This window comes from Peromyscus eremicus, chromosome 16_21, assembly GCF_949786415.1.
Source record: "Peromyscus eremicus chromosome 16_21, PerEre_H2_v1, whole genome shotgun sequence".
In the NCBI taxonomy this organism is placed as follows: Eukaryota; Metazoa; Chordata; class Mammalia; order Rodentia; family Cricetidae; genus Peromyscus; species Peromyscus eremicus.
The window spans coordinates 39,080,631-39,096,869 of record NC_081432.1 but is presented as its reverse complement, the minus strand read 5'-3'; the positions used below and the strand labels follow the sequence as shown (position 1 = coordinate 39,096,869).

General features: G+C 47.8%; 2 protein-coding genes and 1 non-coding gene across 3 annotated transcripts; 1 reads left to right on the top strand and 2 right to left on the bottom strand.

The window, feature by feature from the left end:
- Positions 1–4,019: 4,019 nt before the first annotated feature.
- On the bottom strand, positions 4,020–4,091 carry Trnae-uuc (transfer RNA glutamic acid (anticodon UUC)). Its single transcript has one exon. It is a non-coding gene; the product is annotated as a tRNA-Glu (tRNA).
- Positions 4,092–5,631: 1,540 nt separating this feature from the next.
- On the bottom strand, positions 5,632–9,556 carry Ccdc115 (coiled-coil domain containing 115). The gene is made up of 5 exons (XM_059281972.1): positions 9,061–9,556; positions 8,873–8,976; positions 8,710–8,792; positions 7,818–7,949; positions 5,632–6,232 (listed from the first exon to the last, which is right to left on the bottom strand). The coding sequence occupies exons 1-5, from the start codon at positions 9,169–9,171 to the stop codon at positions 6,120–6,122; spliced, it is 543 nt and encodes a 180-aa protein (XP_059137955.1). The 5' UTR covers positions 9,172–9,556; the 3' UTR covers positions 5,632–6,119.
- Imp4 (IMP U3 small nucleolar ribonucleoprotein 4) lies at positions 9,306–14,920 on the top strand. Its single transcript, XM_059281974.1, has 9 exons — positions 9,306–9,765; positions 9,891–9,999; positions 12,245–12,328; positions 12,818–12,927; positions 13,003–13,135; positions 13,209–13,363; positions 13,453–13,547; positions 13,636–13,709; positions 13,801–14,920. The coding sequence occupies exons 1-9, from the start codon at positions 9,763–9,765 to the stop codon at positions 13,911–13,913; spliced, it is 876 nt and encodes a 291-aa protein (XP_059137957.1). The 5' UTR covers positions 9,306–9,762; the 3' UTR covers positions 13,914–14,920.
- The last annotated feature ends 1,319 nt before the right edge of the window (positions 14,921–16,239 follow it).

Below are 16,239 nucleotides of genomic sequence, written 5' to 3'. Positions count from 1 at the left end.
CAGGGTTGTTTTGGATATTCTTGGTCTTTTGTTCTTCCAAATAAATTTTAATTGTTTTTCTATGTGAAGAATGGATTCTTGTTGTTGTTTGTTTGTTTGTTTGTTTTGGAGACAGGATTTTTCTCTGTAGCCCTGGCTGTCCAGGAACTCACAGAGATCCTCCATCCTCTGCCTTCCAAGTGCTAGGATTAAAGACATGTGCCACCATGCCTGGCAGACTTTTTTTTTAAAACAAGGTTGTGATCTCCTATTTTTCAGGACTCAGCCACCTGAGTCCACATCTATTAAGCCTGCTATTTAACTTAAAATCAAAATTTAAATATTCAGAATTTGGCCCATGCCTTTAATCTCAGCACTTGGGAGGCGAGTCAGGCAGATCTCTGAGTTCAAGCCCAGCCTGGTCTACGGATCTAGTTCCTGGACAGCGAGAGCTACAGATAAACTGTCTTGAAAAATCAAAATAAAAGAAAGAAAGAAAGGAAGAAAGAAAAAAAAAAAGAAAAGTAGAATTAATTGAAATGTTTTTTGTCTCTCCCCTCAGCACACACTCTCACCCCCTGCCAACAAAAAAAAAAAAAAAAAAAAAAAAAAAAGGAAACCAGGATGGCCTGAACTCATAGAAATCTACTTGCCTCTGTCTCCCCAGTGCTGGGATTAAAGGTATGAGTCACCTTATCTGGCTAAAAACATCTAAAGGGCTTTATTGTATGTTTAAGAGTTAGCAACTGACCTCATCACCCAACTGAGTCACAGGCACAGGCTCCCCAGGATTTTCATCATGAAGGAATGTTGAATTTTGTAAAGGACCTTTTCTGTGTCTACTGAAATGACCATGTGATTCCTGTCTTTGACTATATATATATGAATTACACTCATTGATATAAGTATGTTGAATCATCCGGACATGTTTGCAATGAAGTCAATTGGATCATGATGAATAATCTTTTTTATGTTATTTGAATTAGGTTTCCAAGTGGTTTTTTTTTTTGAGACTTTATATCTATATTCATCAGGAAAACTGACACACAATTTTATTCATATTTTTCCTTATTTGGTTTTGGTATCAGGGAAATATTGGCTTCATACAGAAGACTGGAAGAACTCCTTCCTTTTCTGTTTTATAGAATAATTTGATTCTTCTTTGAAGGCCAGTGAATCTCTCTGGTCCAGTTTTTTTTAAGGTGGCATTTAAAAAAAAATTGTTGCTTCAAATACATTGTTATAGATCTGTTTAAATCATTTATTTAATCATGGTTAATTGTCAAAGGTCTTATATGCATGCAGACTTAAAAGCAGTAGATGAGGAAAAATAATTAATTCAGGGCAGACATTAATGAAGTAGAAATGAAACAACAAACCACAAGACACAAATAACCAATGAAATGTACAGTTCTTTGCCAAAATAACCAAAAAGAAAGAGGAAGACTCAAATCAACAAAATTAGAAATGAAAAGGGAAATATTGCAATACATGTCAAAGAAACTCAGAAAATCATAAGTGTATAAACATCTATATTCCACTAAACTGGAAAATCTAAAAGAAATGGACTAATTTCTGTATGCACATAACAAGGCAAAAAGGAGCACACAAAGTTGGGAGGGAGATACGTTGGGGAAGACCCTGAGGGCAGTAGAGGGAGCAGGGGGCAGGTATGATTAAGACATATTTTATACGTGTTTGACACTTTTGAGAGAATGAACAAATAAATAAGGAAATAAATACAAAATTTTTTAAAAGAACAAGAATGTATTCAATTTGGAAATAAGGGTAGCCTACAGTAAATAACTTCAATGGATGTGACAAGAAAACACAACTCTAATCTGGCTCCGAAGAAGCCTTTTACACCCAGTAAATAGTGCAGTAAGAATCGCTATGCGGGCCTGGAGGGATGGCTCAGTGGTTAGGAGCGTGTGCTGCTCTTCCAGAGGACCTGCATTCGCTTCCTACTGCCCTCCTCAGGGGAGACAGCTGCCTGGAACTCCTGCTCCGGGGATCTGGCCTCTGAGGGCACCTGTGTGTACACGGCAAGCACACAGAGAGAGAGAGAGAGAGAGAGAGAGAGAGAGAGAGAGAGAGAGAGAGAGAGAGAGAGAGAGAGAGAGAGAGAGAAAGAGAGAGAGAAATAAAATGGAAATAATTTTTTTTAAAAAATGAATCACTGTGAGGGGAGGGCCTAGGAGATGATATCAGAAGTGATATTAATTATGCACTAGGAGCAGAGTGTGGGTCCCCAGCACCCACACAACCGCTAGGTAGACATGGCATCCTACCAAGTCAGCATTTGGGAGGTGACGACAGGAGTTCCCCAGAGCAAACTGGCTAGCTAGAGTAGCTGAGAGACAAGCTCACCTGCTTGACGGGGCTCCTGGCAGGCCTGATGTGTACAGACAGCCTTGTGTGTTCACAAAGGGCCTGGAGTGCTGGAACCTATACATGGCTTTGAACTTGACCTGACAGGGAAGAAGTGTGTGGCGGGGACGACACACACAAACACACGTGCCTAAGAGATGGGATAGCTAGGATCGGAAGGGCCAGGAACTCTGATGGAGGAGACACACTACCAAGCCGGAACTCTGTGCTTACCGCATCAACAACACCCCTAAGCCTTTGGACGCTTTAGGCCCTAGAGCAGCAAAAGGCAGAGTTTTCTCTACCCACCGGCTTCAGACCAGAATAAGAGTAGACAGGAGTAGAAGCTGCCTACAGGTCCTGAAGGACAGAGTCAGTGTCAGAAAAACAGCCTATATTCCAAGCACAGGAAGAGAGGAAGCGCGTGAGAGGACACTTGAGAGCTGCATAGGAAAGCCAGGTGACACAGAGAGGCCAGCACAAGACAGCTTGAGCCACAGGCTCCCCGGAGGGAGGTGGGGGTGGGGGTTTGGGTGGGACGGTGTGGAGGGTGCAGCAGCTGCTTCCAAAAGGCAGGGCAAGCCAGGCGAGAGAGAGGCAGGAAATGCCACCCTCGGGCCAAGCGCGCAGTTCGAACAAGTCTCAAAGTAGTCGCAGACTTTGTTGGGACGTTGATTGGGACGGTGGCAAAGTCACGACGCTATGTGTCTTGGAGGGCAACGAGTGGGAATAGATTGTGAAGAAGAGGAGCCCAAGAAGAGGGCGCAGGGCACAGGGACCGTCCAGGCGGGCGCAGTGGAAAGAGGCAAACTCACATGGAAGTGCAGACGGAGAGAGAGAGAGCTCCATCCTCTGTGCCCGGGAGCAGATCACCTCAACCCCGCATTAAACCTTCCCGGATTAACAAAGGAAAATGGGTAGGAACTTGAGGAGGTCGTCCTCTGACGGAGTGTTGGTAGGTCTGGCCCTCCGTGCGTGTGTAGACCCAGTGGTGGTCACATGAGCCCAGTGCCGTGGTGCCCAGCTGCAATCGGGAAACAAGACAAAAGGACGGTGAGTTAGAGGCCGGGCTAGGATACTTCCGGGGAACCCGTCTCCGACGGAGACGTCTGGAGTCAGTTCCGTACTGGAGGGAGGAATCAAGCCCAGCACACTCAGGTGAGAAAGCAGGAACACTGGCCGACAGACGGATAAGACAGACAAAACTCATCCAGGAAGACGCTAGCTTGTAGCTGCTGCTCACAGCCCCGCGCAGGGAGCACTTCTTGCTGGAGGATGCCGCGTCTGCTCCCTCCCCTCCCTGCTTTCCCCTCAGTCCCCAGATCTCGGCTTTGCTCTTTCAACCCCGTATTTTCCTTCTACTCAAGGCCAGGAAATACGGGAAGGGGCCGGCAGAAGGAACCTCCGTATCCACAACCCACAATGTTATTTTGAAAAAAAAAATTAAACATTACTTTTAACTTCAGTATCTATAGTTTCGCATCTGGAATGGTAATAGCAGACGTGAATAGCTGATATCAGCAGTTAGTGCTGTGAGGAAGGCTGAAGTCAATTCGCAGACTAATGAGCTCACGGAGCACAGTTTCCTCAGTCTTCTGGACGCAGCTAGAGTCGACTCTGCTACTTCGGTGCAGGGTGGTAAGAAAGAGACAAAATAAAATGTCATGCTGTTCCCATACCGGGAGTCGAACCCGGGCCGCCTGGGTGAAAACCAGGAATCCTAACCGCTAGACCATATGGGAGCTGACGGCAGGTGTCTCTGTTTTGTCTACTATGTCATCTACGTCAGCAGGGACGTTTGCCCAAACCCCACCCCTCCGATCTTTCAGCGTCTTCACTTCCTGGGGATCCCGCGGCTGCCTCAGTCTGGTGGCCGGAAGGATGGAACCTCGCTGTGAATGGAAATGGGGCGGGAGTCAGCAGCCAACAGCAGCTTGCTGAGCCCTGTTTTCCCCCTATGGCAGCAGTGTCGCGCTTACCGGAGCCGGGCACACCCGAAGCCCAGGCCCGTGGTAAACGCCCTTATGGGCTCGACCTAGACTCAATCCTGTGGACACTGGCGTGATCAGCATTCCACGAGAGGTCCTCCCGCAGGAAGAATTTACGGTCATCACAACTGTGTTCTGTCCTCTCTGCATACAGAGATGTCGCTTTAGTGTTAAGAAACTCAGCCGACTGGCGTGATGGTGGATGTCTTTAACGCTTCCAAAACTCGGAAAGCAAAAACTGTTCAGTTCTTGTAAGGTCACACCCCTCCTGGTTTACACACTGCCCTTCTCAAATTAAAAACAAAACGAAGGGCAGAGAACCATTTTTCTCTTTAGTTACAATAGCCCCAAGCATACAGGCACCAGGGAATCTGGAAGGGGAGGGGGTGCTACCCATCTCACACAGGCTTGTAATTTGCTGTTAGTCTAATTGTTCTTTATCATTAAAAGTTGGTAACAACCTTATAAATAATTTTCAGATACTCAGCCAGAAAAATTTACAGCATGAACTTTGATAGAAAAGCTGGGCACACGATTCACTGAACAACCCAGCTGAAACCACAGTAAATTATCGCATTAATACAATACCAGATCCAAAAACCATGTAAGTTATGATTGATTTAAGGGAGTCTGAAGTGATGGCTTAGTGGTTATGAGCACTCTCTGGCTGCTCTTCAAGAGGACTCAGGATTTCCTAGCACCCATAAGGCAGCTCACAACCATCTGTAACTCAAGTTCCAGGAGATCCATTGCCCTCTTCTGGTCTGAGGGCATGAGGCAACCACATGGTGCAGACATACACGCTGGCAAAACACCCATACATACAAATAAAATAAAATTGATTTAAGAAATAAAGGCGCTTGGTGACAGTTACCCTAGCTTTCACTTTATTCAACTTTTCTGTACAGTGTTACATATTTTTACAATTAAGAAGTAGAAAAACCAATATAAGGAAAATTAAATCAGGAAGAAATATTTACACCCTATAAATGGTTACATCCCCTCCTCAAACACACAAGTCTCCAGACACTGCTCAAAAGTTAGCTCAGTAAAAAAGTGCAGCAGGACACAGTTCCCAGACACAGGAATACAAGTTCAGGAAGCAAAGAGGCTGGACTACATGTCTATAAACAAAAGTGGGAAGGTCCCTTCAAGTTCCTTGAGAGAATGTCAGTGTTTTTTCCTTTTATAATAGAATACCCCTCCTACCTGACAGTCTGCTCTAGGCTCTAGTATATATGTGTGTGTGTGTGTGTGTTCTTACATAATTTTAAAGGGTCTCTAACTATGTGTGTGTGTGTGTGTGTGTGTGTGGTCTTATATAATTTTAAAGGATCTCTAACTCGAGGGCTTAAGTGATCCTCCTGCCTCAGCCTCTAGAGTTGCTGGGACTAGAAGCATGCACTACATGCCCAGGCAGAGGTACTTTTACTGACTGGACTGTCCTGATCTGGCCTAGGTCTGCAGACTCCTTTTCTTCCCTGCACATGCATGCTGGCTCTGCCGAGGTCCTCATTTGTTCACTGACTTGCCCACAAGGAGGGAGGCCCTATGAGAATGTGCACCTAGAAGAGGTTTCACACAAGCTGCTTTCAACACTGCTCAGGTTGCCTCACAGACTTCCTAACTCAACTTCCTAATTCACAAGGCTGGAAACAATACAGACTAAGGACATTTCTAGGAGGGGCAGTAGCTGAGACAGGGGCTATTATGAAAGATGGCCTGAGTAGGGCAGTGACACCCAAGATCGCTATGCTTAATGCCTTTGACAGTAGGTTCAGGTCAGGCAGGCCCAGGGTCCAACTCCTTCAGTTTTTTCTGGAGGCCCCGGACCTGACCCCGACCCCAGTTGATTCGAGTCTGGAGGTTGGCTATATCTGCAGCCAGCTGAAGGCCTGGGGAGAGAAGAAGAATGTCACCATGGTATGACACATGGACCTACCCACCCCCACCTCAGGACCACAGGAGCATCAGCCTCTCTGGCCTCTACAACAGTCTAAATGTTCCAGCTATGACATCGGCCCATACCCTCACCTCCTTAGCACCTCATCTGTGCTAAACCATCATCCCCTCAAAAACAAAAACCCTCCCTTGACTCACTGTGCTTGCCAGGAATGAGCACCTCACAGACCACACAACCTCATGGTCTCATTTCCTCGGTCCTGCAAACCCATCACTGTTCTGAGCTGCCCCCTCCACCCTTCCTTTGCACCTGAGCATGACCCACCCTCTCACTCCACCCCTAGGCTACCCCTCCTCTGGTCTCTATCCCTCTACCTCCCCCAGCAGGCCAGGCCATCCTGTCTTTACCCTCCAGGGCAGCAGGACTGCAGACTCATGTCCCCAATCCTCCAGGGAACGCTTCCTCAAAATTCTTAGATTCTAGGACACCCCAGTCTGTGGGTTCTGGCCTGCAGTCTCTTCTTGGGTATCCCCTGGCCCTCAACTCAATTTTTCTGTGCATCCTTGTCAACAACTTGGGAAAGTAAAAGCCAGCACTCCACCCTGGAATTCCAAATCTCTCTCCAGTACAGACACTGGTGCCGAACCACAAGAACCCACACACAATTGCCACTCAGCTTTCTCTCAGTTGCTGCCTGGCAGGCTGCCCACCACCACAGGTGGAACAGCTCTATCCTCCCAGAGTTCTGAGAGGACTCTTCTCTTTCCTTCACTCCTGCATTTAAGTTGTCAGCAAACACTGGGGCTTCCATTCTCAAAATGTGTGCAAGTTCTCATGGTTTACCTCACTTCCAATGCCTCTACCTACAACCCATGGCTGGTCAATCCTGGTACCTGCCTGCTCTCTGCTCTGCAGTCTGTCCCCACTCAGGATTCTTGTCCTGTCCCCAAGGATTCTTGTTACTCTGTTGTTCCTACTGATTCTGGATCCACCCACGGAACCTCCCTAGAGCCTGGCTCCCTGGCCCCAGCTCCTGGTATCCTGCTCTGCTGACTGCACTCCAGCCCTCTGGCTCCTCTGCTTTCCCCTCAGTCCACATGACTCCCTACCCAGGGCTTCTGCCCTAGTAACTAGACCAGCCAGAGCCTAGTTGGTCTCCTTAGCTAGAACAGAGTTCCTCCAGATCACTCACAAAGTTCTTCGTCTCCTCGGAGAGGCCTTTCCTGTCCCATCTTCATAAACCAGATCCCCAGCCCACTCCCTCCCATGTTACTATTTTCATGACTTTCAGAGCCTGGAAATACAATAAAAGTCTATTTGTTGCCTATCTATTTATACACGGTCTTTTTCCTATACAGAATAAACACTCCACTTTATCCCTGCTGCTATTATATGCCTTAGCAGTTAACAAACATGAACCTAGAATGCTAAGGAAACCCCCCAGCAGACATGCAACACATTTTGCTACAGTGAAAACCTGCAGAGTCCTCACATGGTGTTAGCAGTGTTCAAGTGCTCCCTGTAGATAAAGGGCTGGAATTCAGTACATGGCTATAAAGCCAACAGGGTCCACTCACCATCCCGGAAGCTGGCCTGGGCCTGCCGAAGACTGTGAGGAACCAAGATTCCAAACCAGTTCAAGGGATCTTGAGGGACCACAGAGGTCCCTGACACTTGGGTCTTGGTAGGGCCCTTGCGCCTGCGCAGAGCTGGAGAAAGAAAGGTTAAAGGCCATACAGTCTTCATGACCACAGTGAGTCTATTAATCTAAGTTCACGGTTCTGGAAAACACTGAAGGTTAGAAATTTCCCCCAACAAGCCGAGTGTGGTGATGCACACCTTTAATCCAAGCACTTGGGAGGCAGAGGCAGGTGGATCTCTGTAAGTTCAAGGCCAGCCTGGTTTACAGAATAAGTTCCTGGACAGCTAGGGTTGTTACACAGGGAAACCTTGTCTTGAAAAACCAAAAAAGAAGAAAAAAAAGACAAAAAGAAAAAGAAATTTCCCCCAACCTTTTTGTGTGTCTAGAAATAGTACTACCTCTCCTTTTGTAATCCAGGTAACTCTGTGTCTACTGACTTCCAGAAGGGATGATTCTGTCTGCTGGTAACAAGATCACAGACCGACCCTGTCCCTTTTCCCTAAATGTTCTGGAAGACCCTGAAATTCCCCATTCTTTGTCTCAGGAATGATTAACTAGGATTAGAGGTTTATTTCCAAGGAACACTTACAGAGATGCACATTTTCCGTTCAGCTGATGAGACTTCCTTTGACTGCAAAACCTATCCCACTATAAAACAGCCCACCTATAACTTCCTACCAAAGTATAAGGAAAAGCCGTCCTAAGACGTTCCAATTGTCTCCAGCTGAGGCGCGCTGCATTAACCAGATCCCAAATGAAAGTAATCCTGAGTGTTCAGTGAGTTTTGCCTTTAGCATTAAGAGCTGACGGGAGGAAAGAGAACTCACATGCCTCGCTGGGTCCCACTTCCTCGGGGGTCTGGGCATCAGCTTTGATCACCCTGAAGGTCTGGGGTCCATCCTGGGCCTCGCTGTAGGAGAAAGGAAGATGGATCTCTGGCCACGCAGGCCTACGTCCTGCCCACCCCACTCTACATCGAGGGCACCTCACCTGGCGCGCACGCAGATCTGAGGCTCCATACACGAGGCATACTGCAGGGGCCCTACGGACTTGGCGCCCATGGCATAGCGAGCCTTGGCAAGCGAGAACCATCCCTGGGGAGACAGGAGAGACTTTACAGACTCGGTTTCCCTCCCTGGGCCCGCCATCTCTCCCTCCCTCCAGTGCCCGTGGTCCACCTCCTCCACCCGGGCGTTCAACGCCGCCCGCTTCGCCTCCAGTTCCTCCAGGTCGCTGAGCAGCTGCAGGTACATCGAGTCCAACTCCTCTCGCAGGGCCGAGACCGCCATCGCCCAGCCGCTGTAGGGACGCGGAGGAGCCAAGCCGCCGCCTCCCAAGCCGCCGACCCAACGCTAGCGCATGTGCATGCCAGCCAATCGGCGCCTGAGACCCGCCTCTAGGGGGCGTTCCTAGTCGTGGTCCGGAAGTCAAAGGCTACGACATCCGGGTCGCCCGTATCAACGGCCAGGGCACGCCTGGCACCAGGACGCCGGCTGGCGCCTGAAGTGGGACATTTCCTGAATCGGATGGTTATGAACAGTCGGGCCTTAACTCCAGGAAGCCATCCATCTCGTTTTCCGCTTCCATTCTTCGCGAGCCGGCTGTTTGAACAGCTCACGGACTAGTGAAGCCGCGGGCCGACTCCATTCACCTGGGCTGTCTTAGACCACGTGACCTTCCGCGTCCAGGTACTTGATTGGCTGCCTGACTGACCAATAGCCTTGCGACGCCCTCCGCCATCTTAACATGGGGCACTCTGGACGGCAGTCGAGTCGAGTGAAGACGCCTCTCGAGGCCATCTTGGTTGAGGGCGGAAGTGAGCGCTGCGTGGTGCCGGAGTTGCCTGAAGATCTCAGACGCGTGTGCGAGCGGCGCTCAGCATGGTAGGATGTTTGAGTTCGCGTTTTAGCTTGACGGGGGCGAGGGAACGGGGACTAATGGAGGGCTGGGTTGCTGGGTTGTGGTCCTCGGTGGTCGGAAGTAGATAGCGACCCTGTCTGTTCCCCAGCTCCGTCGGGAGGCTCGCCTGCGCCGCGAGTACCTGTACCGCAAGGCCCGGGAGGATGCCCAGCGATCGGTTCAGGAGAAGAAGGAGCGAGTCAAGCGTGCTCTTGAAGGTAATTAATGCCTCTCTGGTCTGGTCGGGTCCTAGACCTTACTAGAGCATGCTATACAGTGGTGTAAACGCGTTTGAACTTCGTGTATTAGTGTGGCTGAACATCGTTCCATTCTTTGCCTGTTAGGTAGGACCTCTCACTGGTTTCTGAATGGTCCCACCAGATGATGGTATGGCTGTTGGTGCTGCAGTCCTGTATGTTTACAGGTTGATTGTTAGCTTTGCTTACAGAAGTTTAAAACTTTGCCTTTCTTTTGTCCACACTTCCATTTGCCTCATTAAATGAAGTTCCTATATCACCAAGCTTAATTGGGAATGTCATATTTATCCCTATTTTGTTGGTCCTGTATCCAAAGAGCTTTATGCCTATCTGATAATACATCACCTCTGGTACCTCTGACTAAATTTTCATTTTGCAGTTCCTAAGATTTATGACTATAAAGTATATATGTGTTAAGTAAAGTTTGCGTTAAGAAGCATAGTGTTAGGGCTAGGATTGCACCTTAGTTGTTAGACTGCTTGCCTAACATGAAGGGGGCTCTGGATTGTGCCTCCAGCTTGACTAAACTGGGCCTGGTAGCCTATGCCTCTAATCCCAAACTAGGGAGTTGGAGGCAAGCAGATCAGGAGTTCAAGGCCTGCTCTGGCTGCATGAGTTCCAGATCAGCTTGACCCATCTTCATAACTTCAAAAAAAAAAAAGGAGGTGACTGTAAAGATACAAGGGGTTAAGAGCACTTACTGCTCTTACAGAGGACCCAAATTCATTTCCTAATACCCACATGGAATGGCTCACAACTGCTTATAACCCCAGCTCCAGGGGATCCAGTGTCCTCTGGCAGCAGCCACATACACAAAAAGAAAAAAAATGATTGATATATTAACATTTATAATGATCACTATATTAAATATTGCATTAAAAGGAACCATTTTTGTTATGTTAGTATATGTGTTTGGCTGTTTTATTTGTTTGGGTGGGGGCGCTCAGTATTGTTTCTAAGATCCAAAAGGTATGGCTGGACATTCCTTGTGAGTATCCCTGGGGATAATACTTTTCCTGTGGCAGATAGCTTATTTTCAATTGGTAGCTAGAAAGAGTGCTGCTGCTGGGACCCTGCCCTCTACCACCACATGCTGGAGAGCAGAACTGGGCCTGTGGATGGCATGCTCAAATGTGTTTTATTTTCTAGAGTGGACACACCACAGCTTAGCCCCTGGCTACCCCACTTTGGTCCACAGAAGAAATCTCTGACCCTCAACCAGCTGAGGCCACTCACCTTGAAGTGTTCTGTGCATCAAGACTAGCAATGTTCTTTTTATATTGTTTTGCTATTATTGTTTTAGAGGCAGGGTCTTTGTACCTTGGCTGACTTGGAGCTTACTATGTAGACCAGACTAGCCTCAAACTCATTGAGATCCATCTGCCTCTGCCTCCTAAGCCCTGGGGTCAAAGGCGTGAGCCACCACAACCAGCTTAATGTCCTTGTGTGAAGACTTTGAGGTCACTGGTCTTCCTTCTTACATAAGGAGCAGTGTGTTTCTTTCAAAAAAGCAACTTTTGTTTTTGTAGTGTTTCTTAGCACCAGGGTCTTAGACCTGCAAGCAAACTGCCCACCATTGAGTTACCAAAACTTCATTAAGTTTTTGTCTGGTCATAAAAATAATATATATTGGCCGGGCGGTGGTGGCGCACGCCTTTTATCCCAGCACTAGGGAGGCAGAGGCAGGCGGATCTCTGTGAGTTCGAGGCCAGCCTGGTCTCCAAAGTGAGTTCCAGGAAAGTTGCAAAGCTACACAGAGAAACCCTGTCTCGAAAAACCAAATATATATATATATATATATATATATATATATATATATATATATATATATATATATATATATAGAGAGAGAGAGAGAGAGAGAGAGAGAGAGAGAGAGAGAATGACAAAGTTTTTTAGAAAATGAGCTCCCCAGGTGTCTTAGATTGACAATTAGGTGAAAAGAAGTTGGTAGCTGGGTGTCAGGGCATACCCTATAATCGCAACAGTTAGAAGCTAAAGCCATGCACATCTCAAGATCATGTCTCAAATAAGTAAAGTGGCTGGTTTATTACTTCTCTTTCTCCTTTATTTCTGTACTGACTCATTAAGAAAGAAGCACAATGCTTTTCCATCAAATTTGTGCAGACTAGTAAACCACACAGTATTCTATAAATTCTTACGACCCTAGTTGTGTCTCACTCTGCCCCCTGTCTTTTCCTTGCAGAAAACCAGCTGATTCCCACTGAGCTACGCCGCGAGGCTCTCGCCTTACAGGGGTCCCTGGAGTTTGACGATGCTGGCGGTGAAGGTAAAACTGTGCTGTGCAGCCCTCTTCCACACTGAACCAGCTTCTCCGCTCACTGGGCTTCTTGTCCTCTTCCGCCACACTGGGCAGTTCCCACCTGACAGAAGTGTCGAGGTGCGCTGTTTCTGTACCCGTCCCCAGCTCCACAGGGGCTCTCCCTAAATGAATGCTTTTAGTCTTTGCTGACTCTCTCTCACTGGAATGCCTGCTGAGCAGAGCACTGTCCTTGGCACTGGTACCCAGATGTCTCATTCATTGCATTATTTAATAGGCAGGAAAGGAATCACAGATATGATAGATGTTTATTGTGAGGAAAAGGAGTCTTCTTACCTCTTGTTTTAGCAGTTCAGGGTTTTGGGACCATAGACTATGTTATTGCTCAATTGTGCTTGGTAACCAATGGTAGCTGTCCTGGCCACTAGAGGTGCATTTCCATCAGTGAGGGTTCTTGAGCAGACTCAGCATTTTTCTTGTCTCTTGTTCTCCTAACAGGTGTGACCAGCCACGTAGACGATGAGTATCGATGGGCTGGTGTTGAAGATCCTAAAATCATGATCACTACCTCCCGAGACCCCAGTTCTCGCCTGAAGATGTTTGCAAAGGTACCAGGGGGTGGGGAGGAGGGAGTGCCCGGGGCCTGTGGCCCCAATTCTAATTTGACATTGGTCCGTGGGCAGGAACTGAAGCTGGTGTTCCCAGGTGCCCAGCGCATGAACCGAGGTCGGCACGAGGTTGGCGCGCTGGTGCGAGCTTGCAAAGCCAATGGGGTCACCGACCTGTTGGTTGTCCATGAGCATCGAGGCACACCTGGTAAGGCCTGCCAGAGGGAGAGGGAGCTCGGGCTGTTCTCATGGCAGAGGGTCTGACAGCCTGTCGCCTACAGTGGGGCTCATCGTCAGCCATCTGCCCTTCGGTCCTACTGCTTACTTCACACTGTGCAATGTGGTTATGCGGCATGACATCCCTGACCTGGGCACCATGTCAGAAGCTAAGCCTCACCTCATCACCCATGGCTTTACCTCACGGTTGGGCAAGCGGGTAAGTATGGGAACCTGTGCGGGGGCGGGGCAGGCAGGGGCAGTAAGGATCCGGCCAGCCCCGTGCGGTTCTCCTCTCCGCTGCCCCAGGTGTCTGATATCCTCCGCTACCTGTTCCCTGTGCCGAAGGACGACAGCCACCGGGTCATCACCTTCGCAAACCAGGATGACTACATTTCATTCCGGTGGGTCTCTGGGCTGCACTGGGGGCGTCATGACCTTTGTGGCCTTTTGGTTGACCCACATTCCTGTCTCTGCTTCCTTTCTTCCCAGGCACCATGTCTACAAGAAGACAGACCACCGCAATGTGGAGTTGACTGAGGTTGGGCCTCGATTTGAGCTGAAGTGTGAGTTTGGGCCTTTAGTTTATGCTGGGGGCGGGGGCTAGAGGAGGGGCTTGGTTGTGCATAGGATGACGTCTCTTTCCCCTGACCCTAGTGTACATGATTCGCCTGGGCACACTGGAGCAGGAGGCCACAGCAGACGTAGAGTGGCGCTGGCACCCCTATACCAACACTGCCCGCAAGAGGGTCTTCCTGAGCACTGAGTGAGCTGTGAGCTGCTGCTGGCCAGTAGGCTGCAGACTTGGACTCTTGGGGCAGGGCCTTATCACAGACAGATTGACTAATCCCAAGTAGGGACTGGAAGGATCTAAATAAACCCTCTGTCATCATGCTACCCAGCTGCCTCTAACTGGTCAGAGTGGACCTACGCTCTGTCAGGCCAGACCTGAAAGATGAAGCCCACGGAGTGTCTGTGGTCTGAAAACCTAAGGAGTGGAGTGTCCTCAGGCCTAGGTTTATGTGGAGTAGAAATAGTCCCTCTCAGGCTGGGGATGGTGCTGCAGATTCCCCACTGGGAAGTGAATGGTTGTCTCCTCAGGAGTTGGGCCCTGTGAACACTTATTTCGGTGTTTAGGATAAGTCTTCTTCACCAGCAGCAAGCTGACCCCATTCGAGTGCCAGCCTAACTTGTCAGTTGAACGGGGTCCCTCTACCAAGCAGGTGCATCCTCCCTTTTCACAGAAGACGTGGTGATGCCAACAGCCTGCCTACCATTCCTCTAACTCTTGTAGATGGGCCTGCCTAACAGCACACAGGGAGGTGCCTCAAGATTCTAAGTCTGTGCCCCAGCCTCTCCCAACTTATGCCCTCTCTGTACCCACATCCCTGGGTTTATGTAGTGGTTGTCAAGGCCCAGCAAATGCCCTAGAGTTTACAGAGAGAATTGGTGATGAGATCATCATGCAGTTAGGGGGCCTCTGAGGAAGCCTGTCAAGACATAGGATAAGGCAAATGTCTGCATAGAATCATGAAAACCAAGCAGAAGCCATCTGGATGACATAGGTAAAGGCCTCGGGGTCCAGTAAGAATAGTTGAAAGGGAAACATAGGACCCACGGAGGCCAGTGTTCTGGAAAGTCTGGGACGAGACCACCATTACAACTCACGAATTCAGTTCCCTCTGCAAGGCCTCTGGAATCCTGCCATGGCTTGCTCCAATGTTGAAGAATGAACCTGTGTGTGTGTTCTTGAAATTTTTTAAAACAAGTAAAATCATGTGATGTCCTGTGTTTATTTCTTATAACTGCCATAAAGAATTACTGTGCACCAGGTAATTTAACAGAAATTTGTTAGTTTTAGAGGTCATGGTACAAGTTCAGGGTATTCACTTCCTCCTAAGGCTGAGTGTGTTGGGGATGGGGATCTTTTTTCTCTTTGGCTTGTGATGGTTGCCAGCAGCCCTTGGCATTCCTTATTGACTATAGCACTTCAGTGCCAGCCTTTGTATTCCACACTTCTTCTGTCTACCAAATTTATTCAACATTTCTCTCAGGAGGACCTTTGTCACCGTGTTTACAGCCCACAATCTGGGATGATCTCCTTATTTACACCATTCTGAACTTAATTATATCTGCAGAGACCCTTCTCTCAAATGGACTCATAGTTACAGATTCTAAGAATTAGGGTGTCTTTTTTTTTAACTTTTTTTAAAATTTTATTTTATGTGTAAGAGTATTTTGCCTGCATATATTATATAATATATATAATATATATATTATATATACTATATATATGCCTGTGTACCACTTGTATGCCTGGTGCCTAAGGTCAGAAGAGGGTGTAGGATCCTCTGGGTCTAGAGTTAGTTTTGAGCCACCATATGGATGCTGGAAATTGAACCTCGGTCTTTTTGAAAGAGCATCTAGTGTACTTTTTTTTTTTTTTCTTTCCTTTTGGTTTTTCAAGACAGGGTTTCTCTGTGTAGCCCTGGCTATCTTGGAACTTGCTCTGTAGACCAGGCTGGCTTAGAGCTCAGAGATCGCCTGCCTCTTCCTCCTGAGTGCTGGGATTAAAGGTGTGGGCCGCCACCACCCAACAGCCACCACCCAACAGCATGTAGTGTTCTTAAGCACTGAGGCTGTTTTTATATATGAATTTGTTCTTTCTTGCAGCTTTCTCCACACTCTTTGTCCTGTGTGTTTAGTTTTTTAGTTATGATATGACATGCAGAATTCCTTTTCTGGTCCTGCCCATTTGGTGTTCAGTGGACCTCTTGTATCTATCTCTTTGGGTACCTCTTTGTCTAGAGTTGGGAAATGTTTTCTATAATTTTATTGAAAATATTTCCTGTTCATTTGGCATGAAATTCCTATCCTTGTATGCCTATAAATTTTGCGTTTTCGTGATGTCCCAAAGATCTTGCATGTTCCATTCACATGCTCTTTTAAATTTATCATTGACCTGGACTGGGTGATGCAATTCTTCTACCTTGTTTTGAAGCCCTGGAATTCCATCCTATACATGAGCCTTTCTATTTATGAGGCTTCCCACTGAGCTTTATTTGACCTACTGCATTTTTCCTTTCCAACTTCATC

Bases quoted from the DNA above. Each gene is read 5' to 3' on its own strand.
- Ccdc115 (XM_059281972.1), bottom strand. From the start codon at position 9,171: ATGGCGGTCTCGGCCCTGCGAGAGGAGTTGGACTCGATGTACCTGCAG. The intron at 8,977-9,060 runs GTGGACCACGGG...CTGTCTCCCCAG, and splicing joins TGAACGCCCGGGTGGAGGAG to GGATGGTTCTCGCTTGCCAA. The intron at 6,233-7,817 runs GTGAGTGGACCC...TTCTCTCCCCAG, and splicing joins CCAGGCCAGCTTCCGGGATG to GCCTTCAGCTGGCTGCAGAT.
- Imp4 (XM_059281974.1), top strand. The intron at 12,928-13,002 runs GTACCAGGGGGT...GTCCGTGGGCAG, and splicing joins GCCTGAAGATGTTTGCAAAG to GAACTGAAGCTGGTGTTCCC. The intron at 13,710-13,800 runs GTGAGTTTGGGC...CCCTGACCCTAG, and splicing joins GCCTCGATTTGAGCTGAAGT to TGTACATGATTCGCCTGGGC.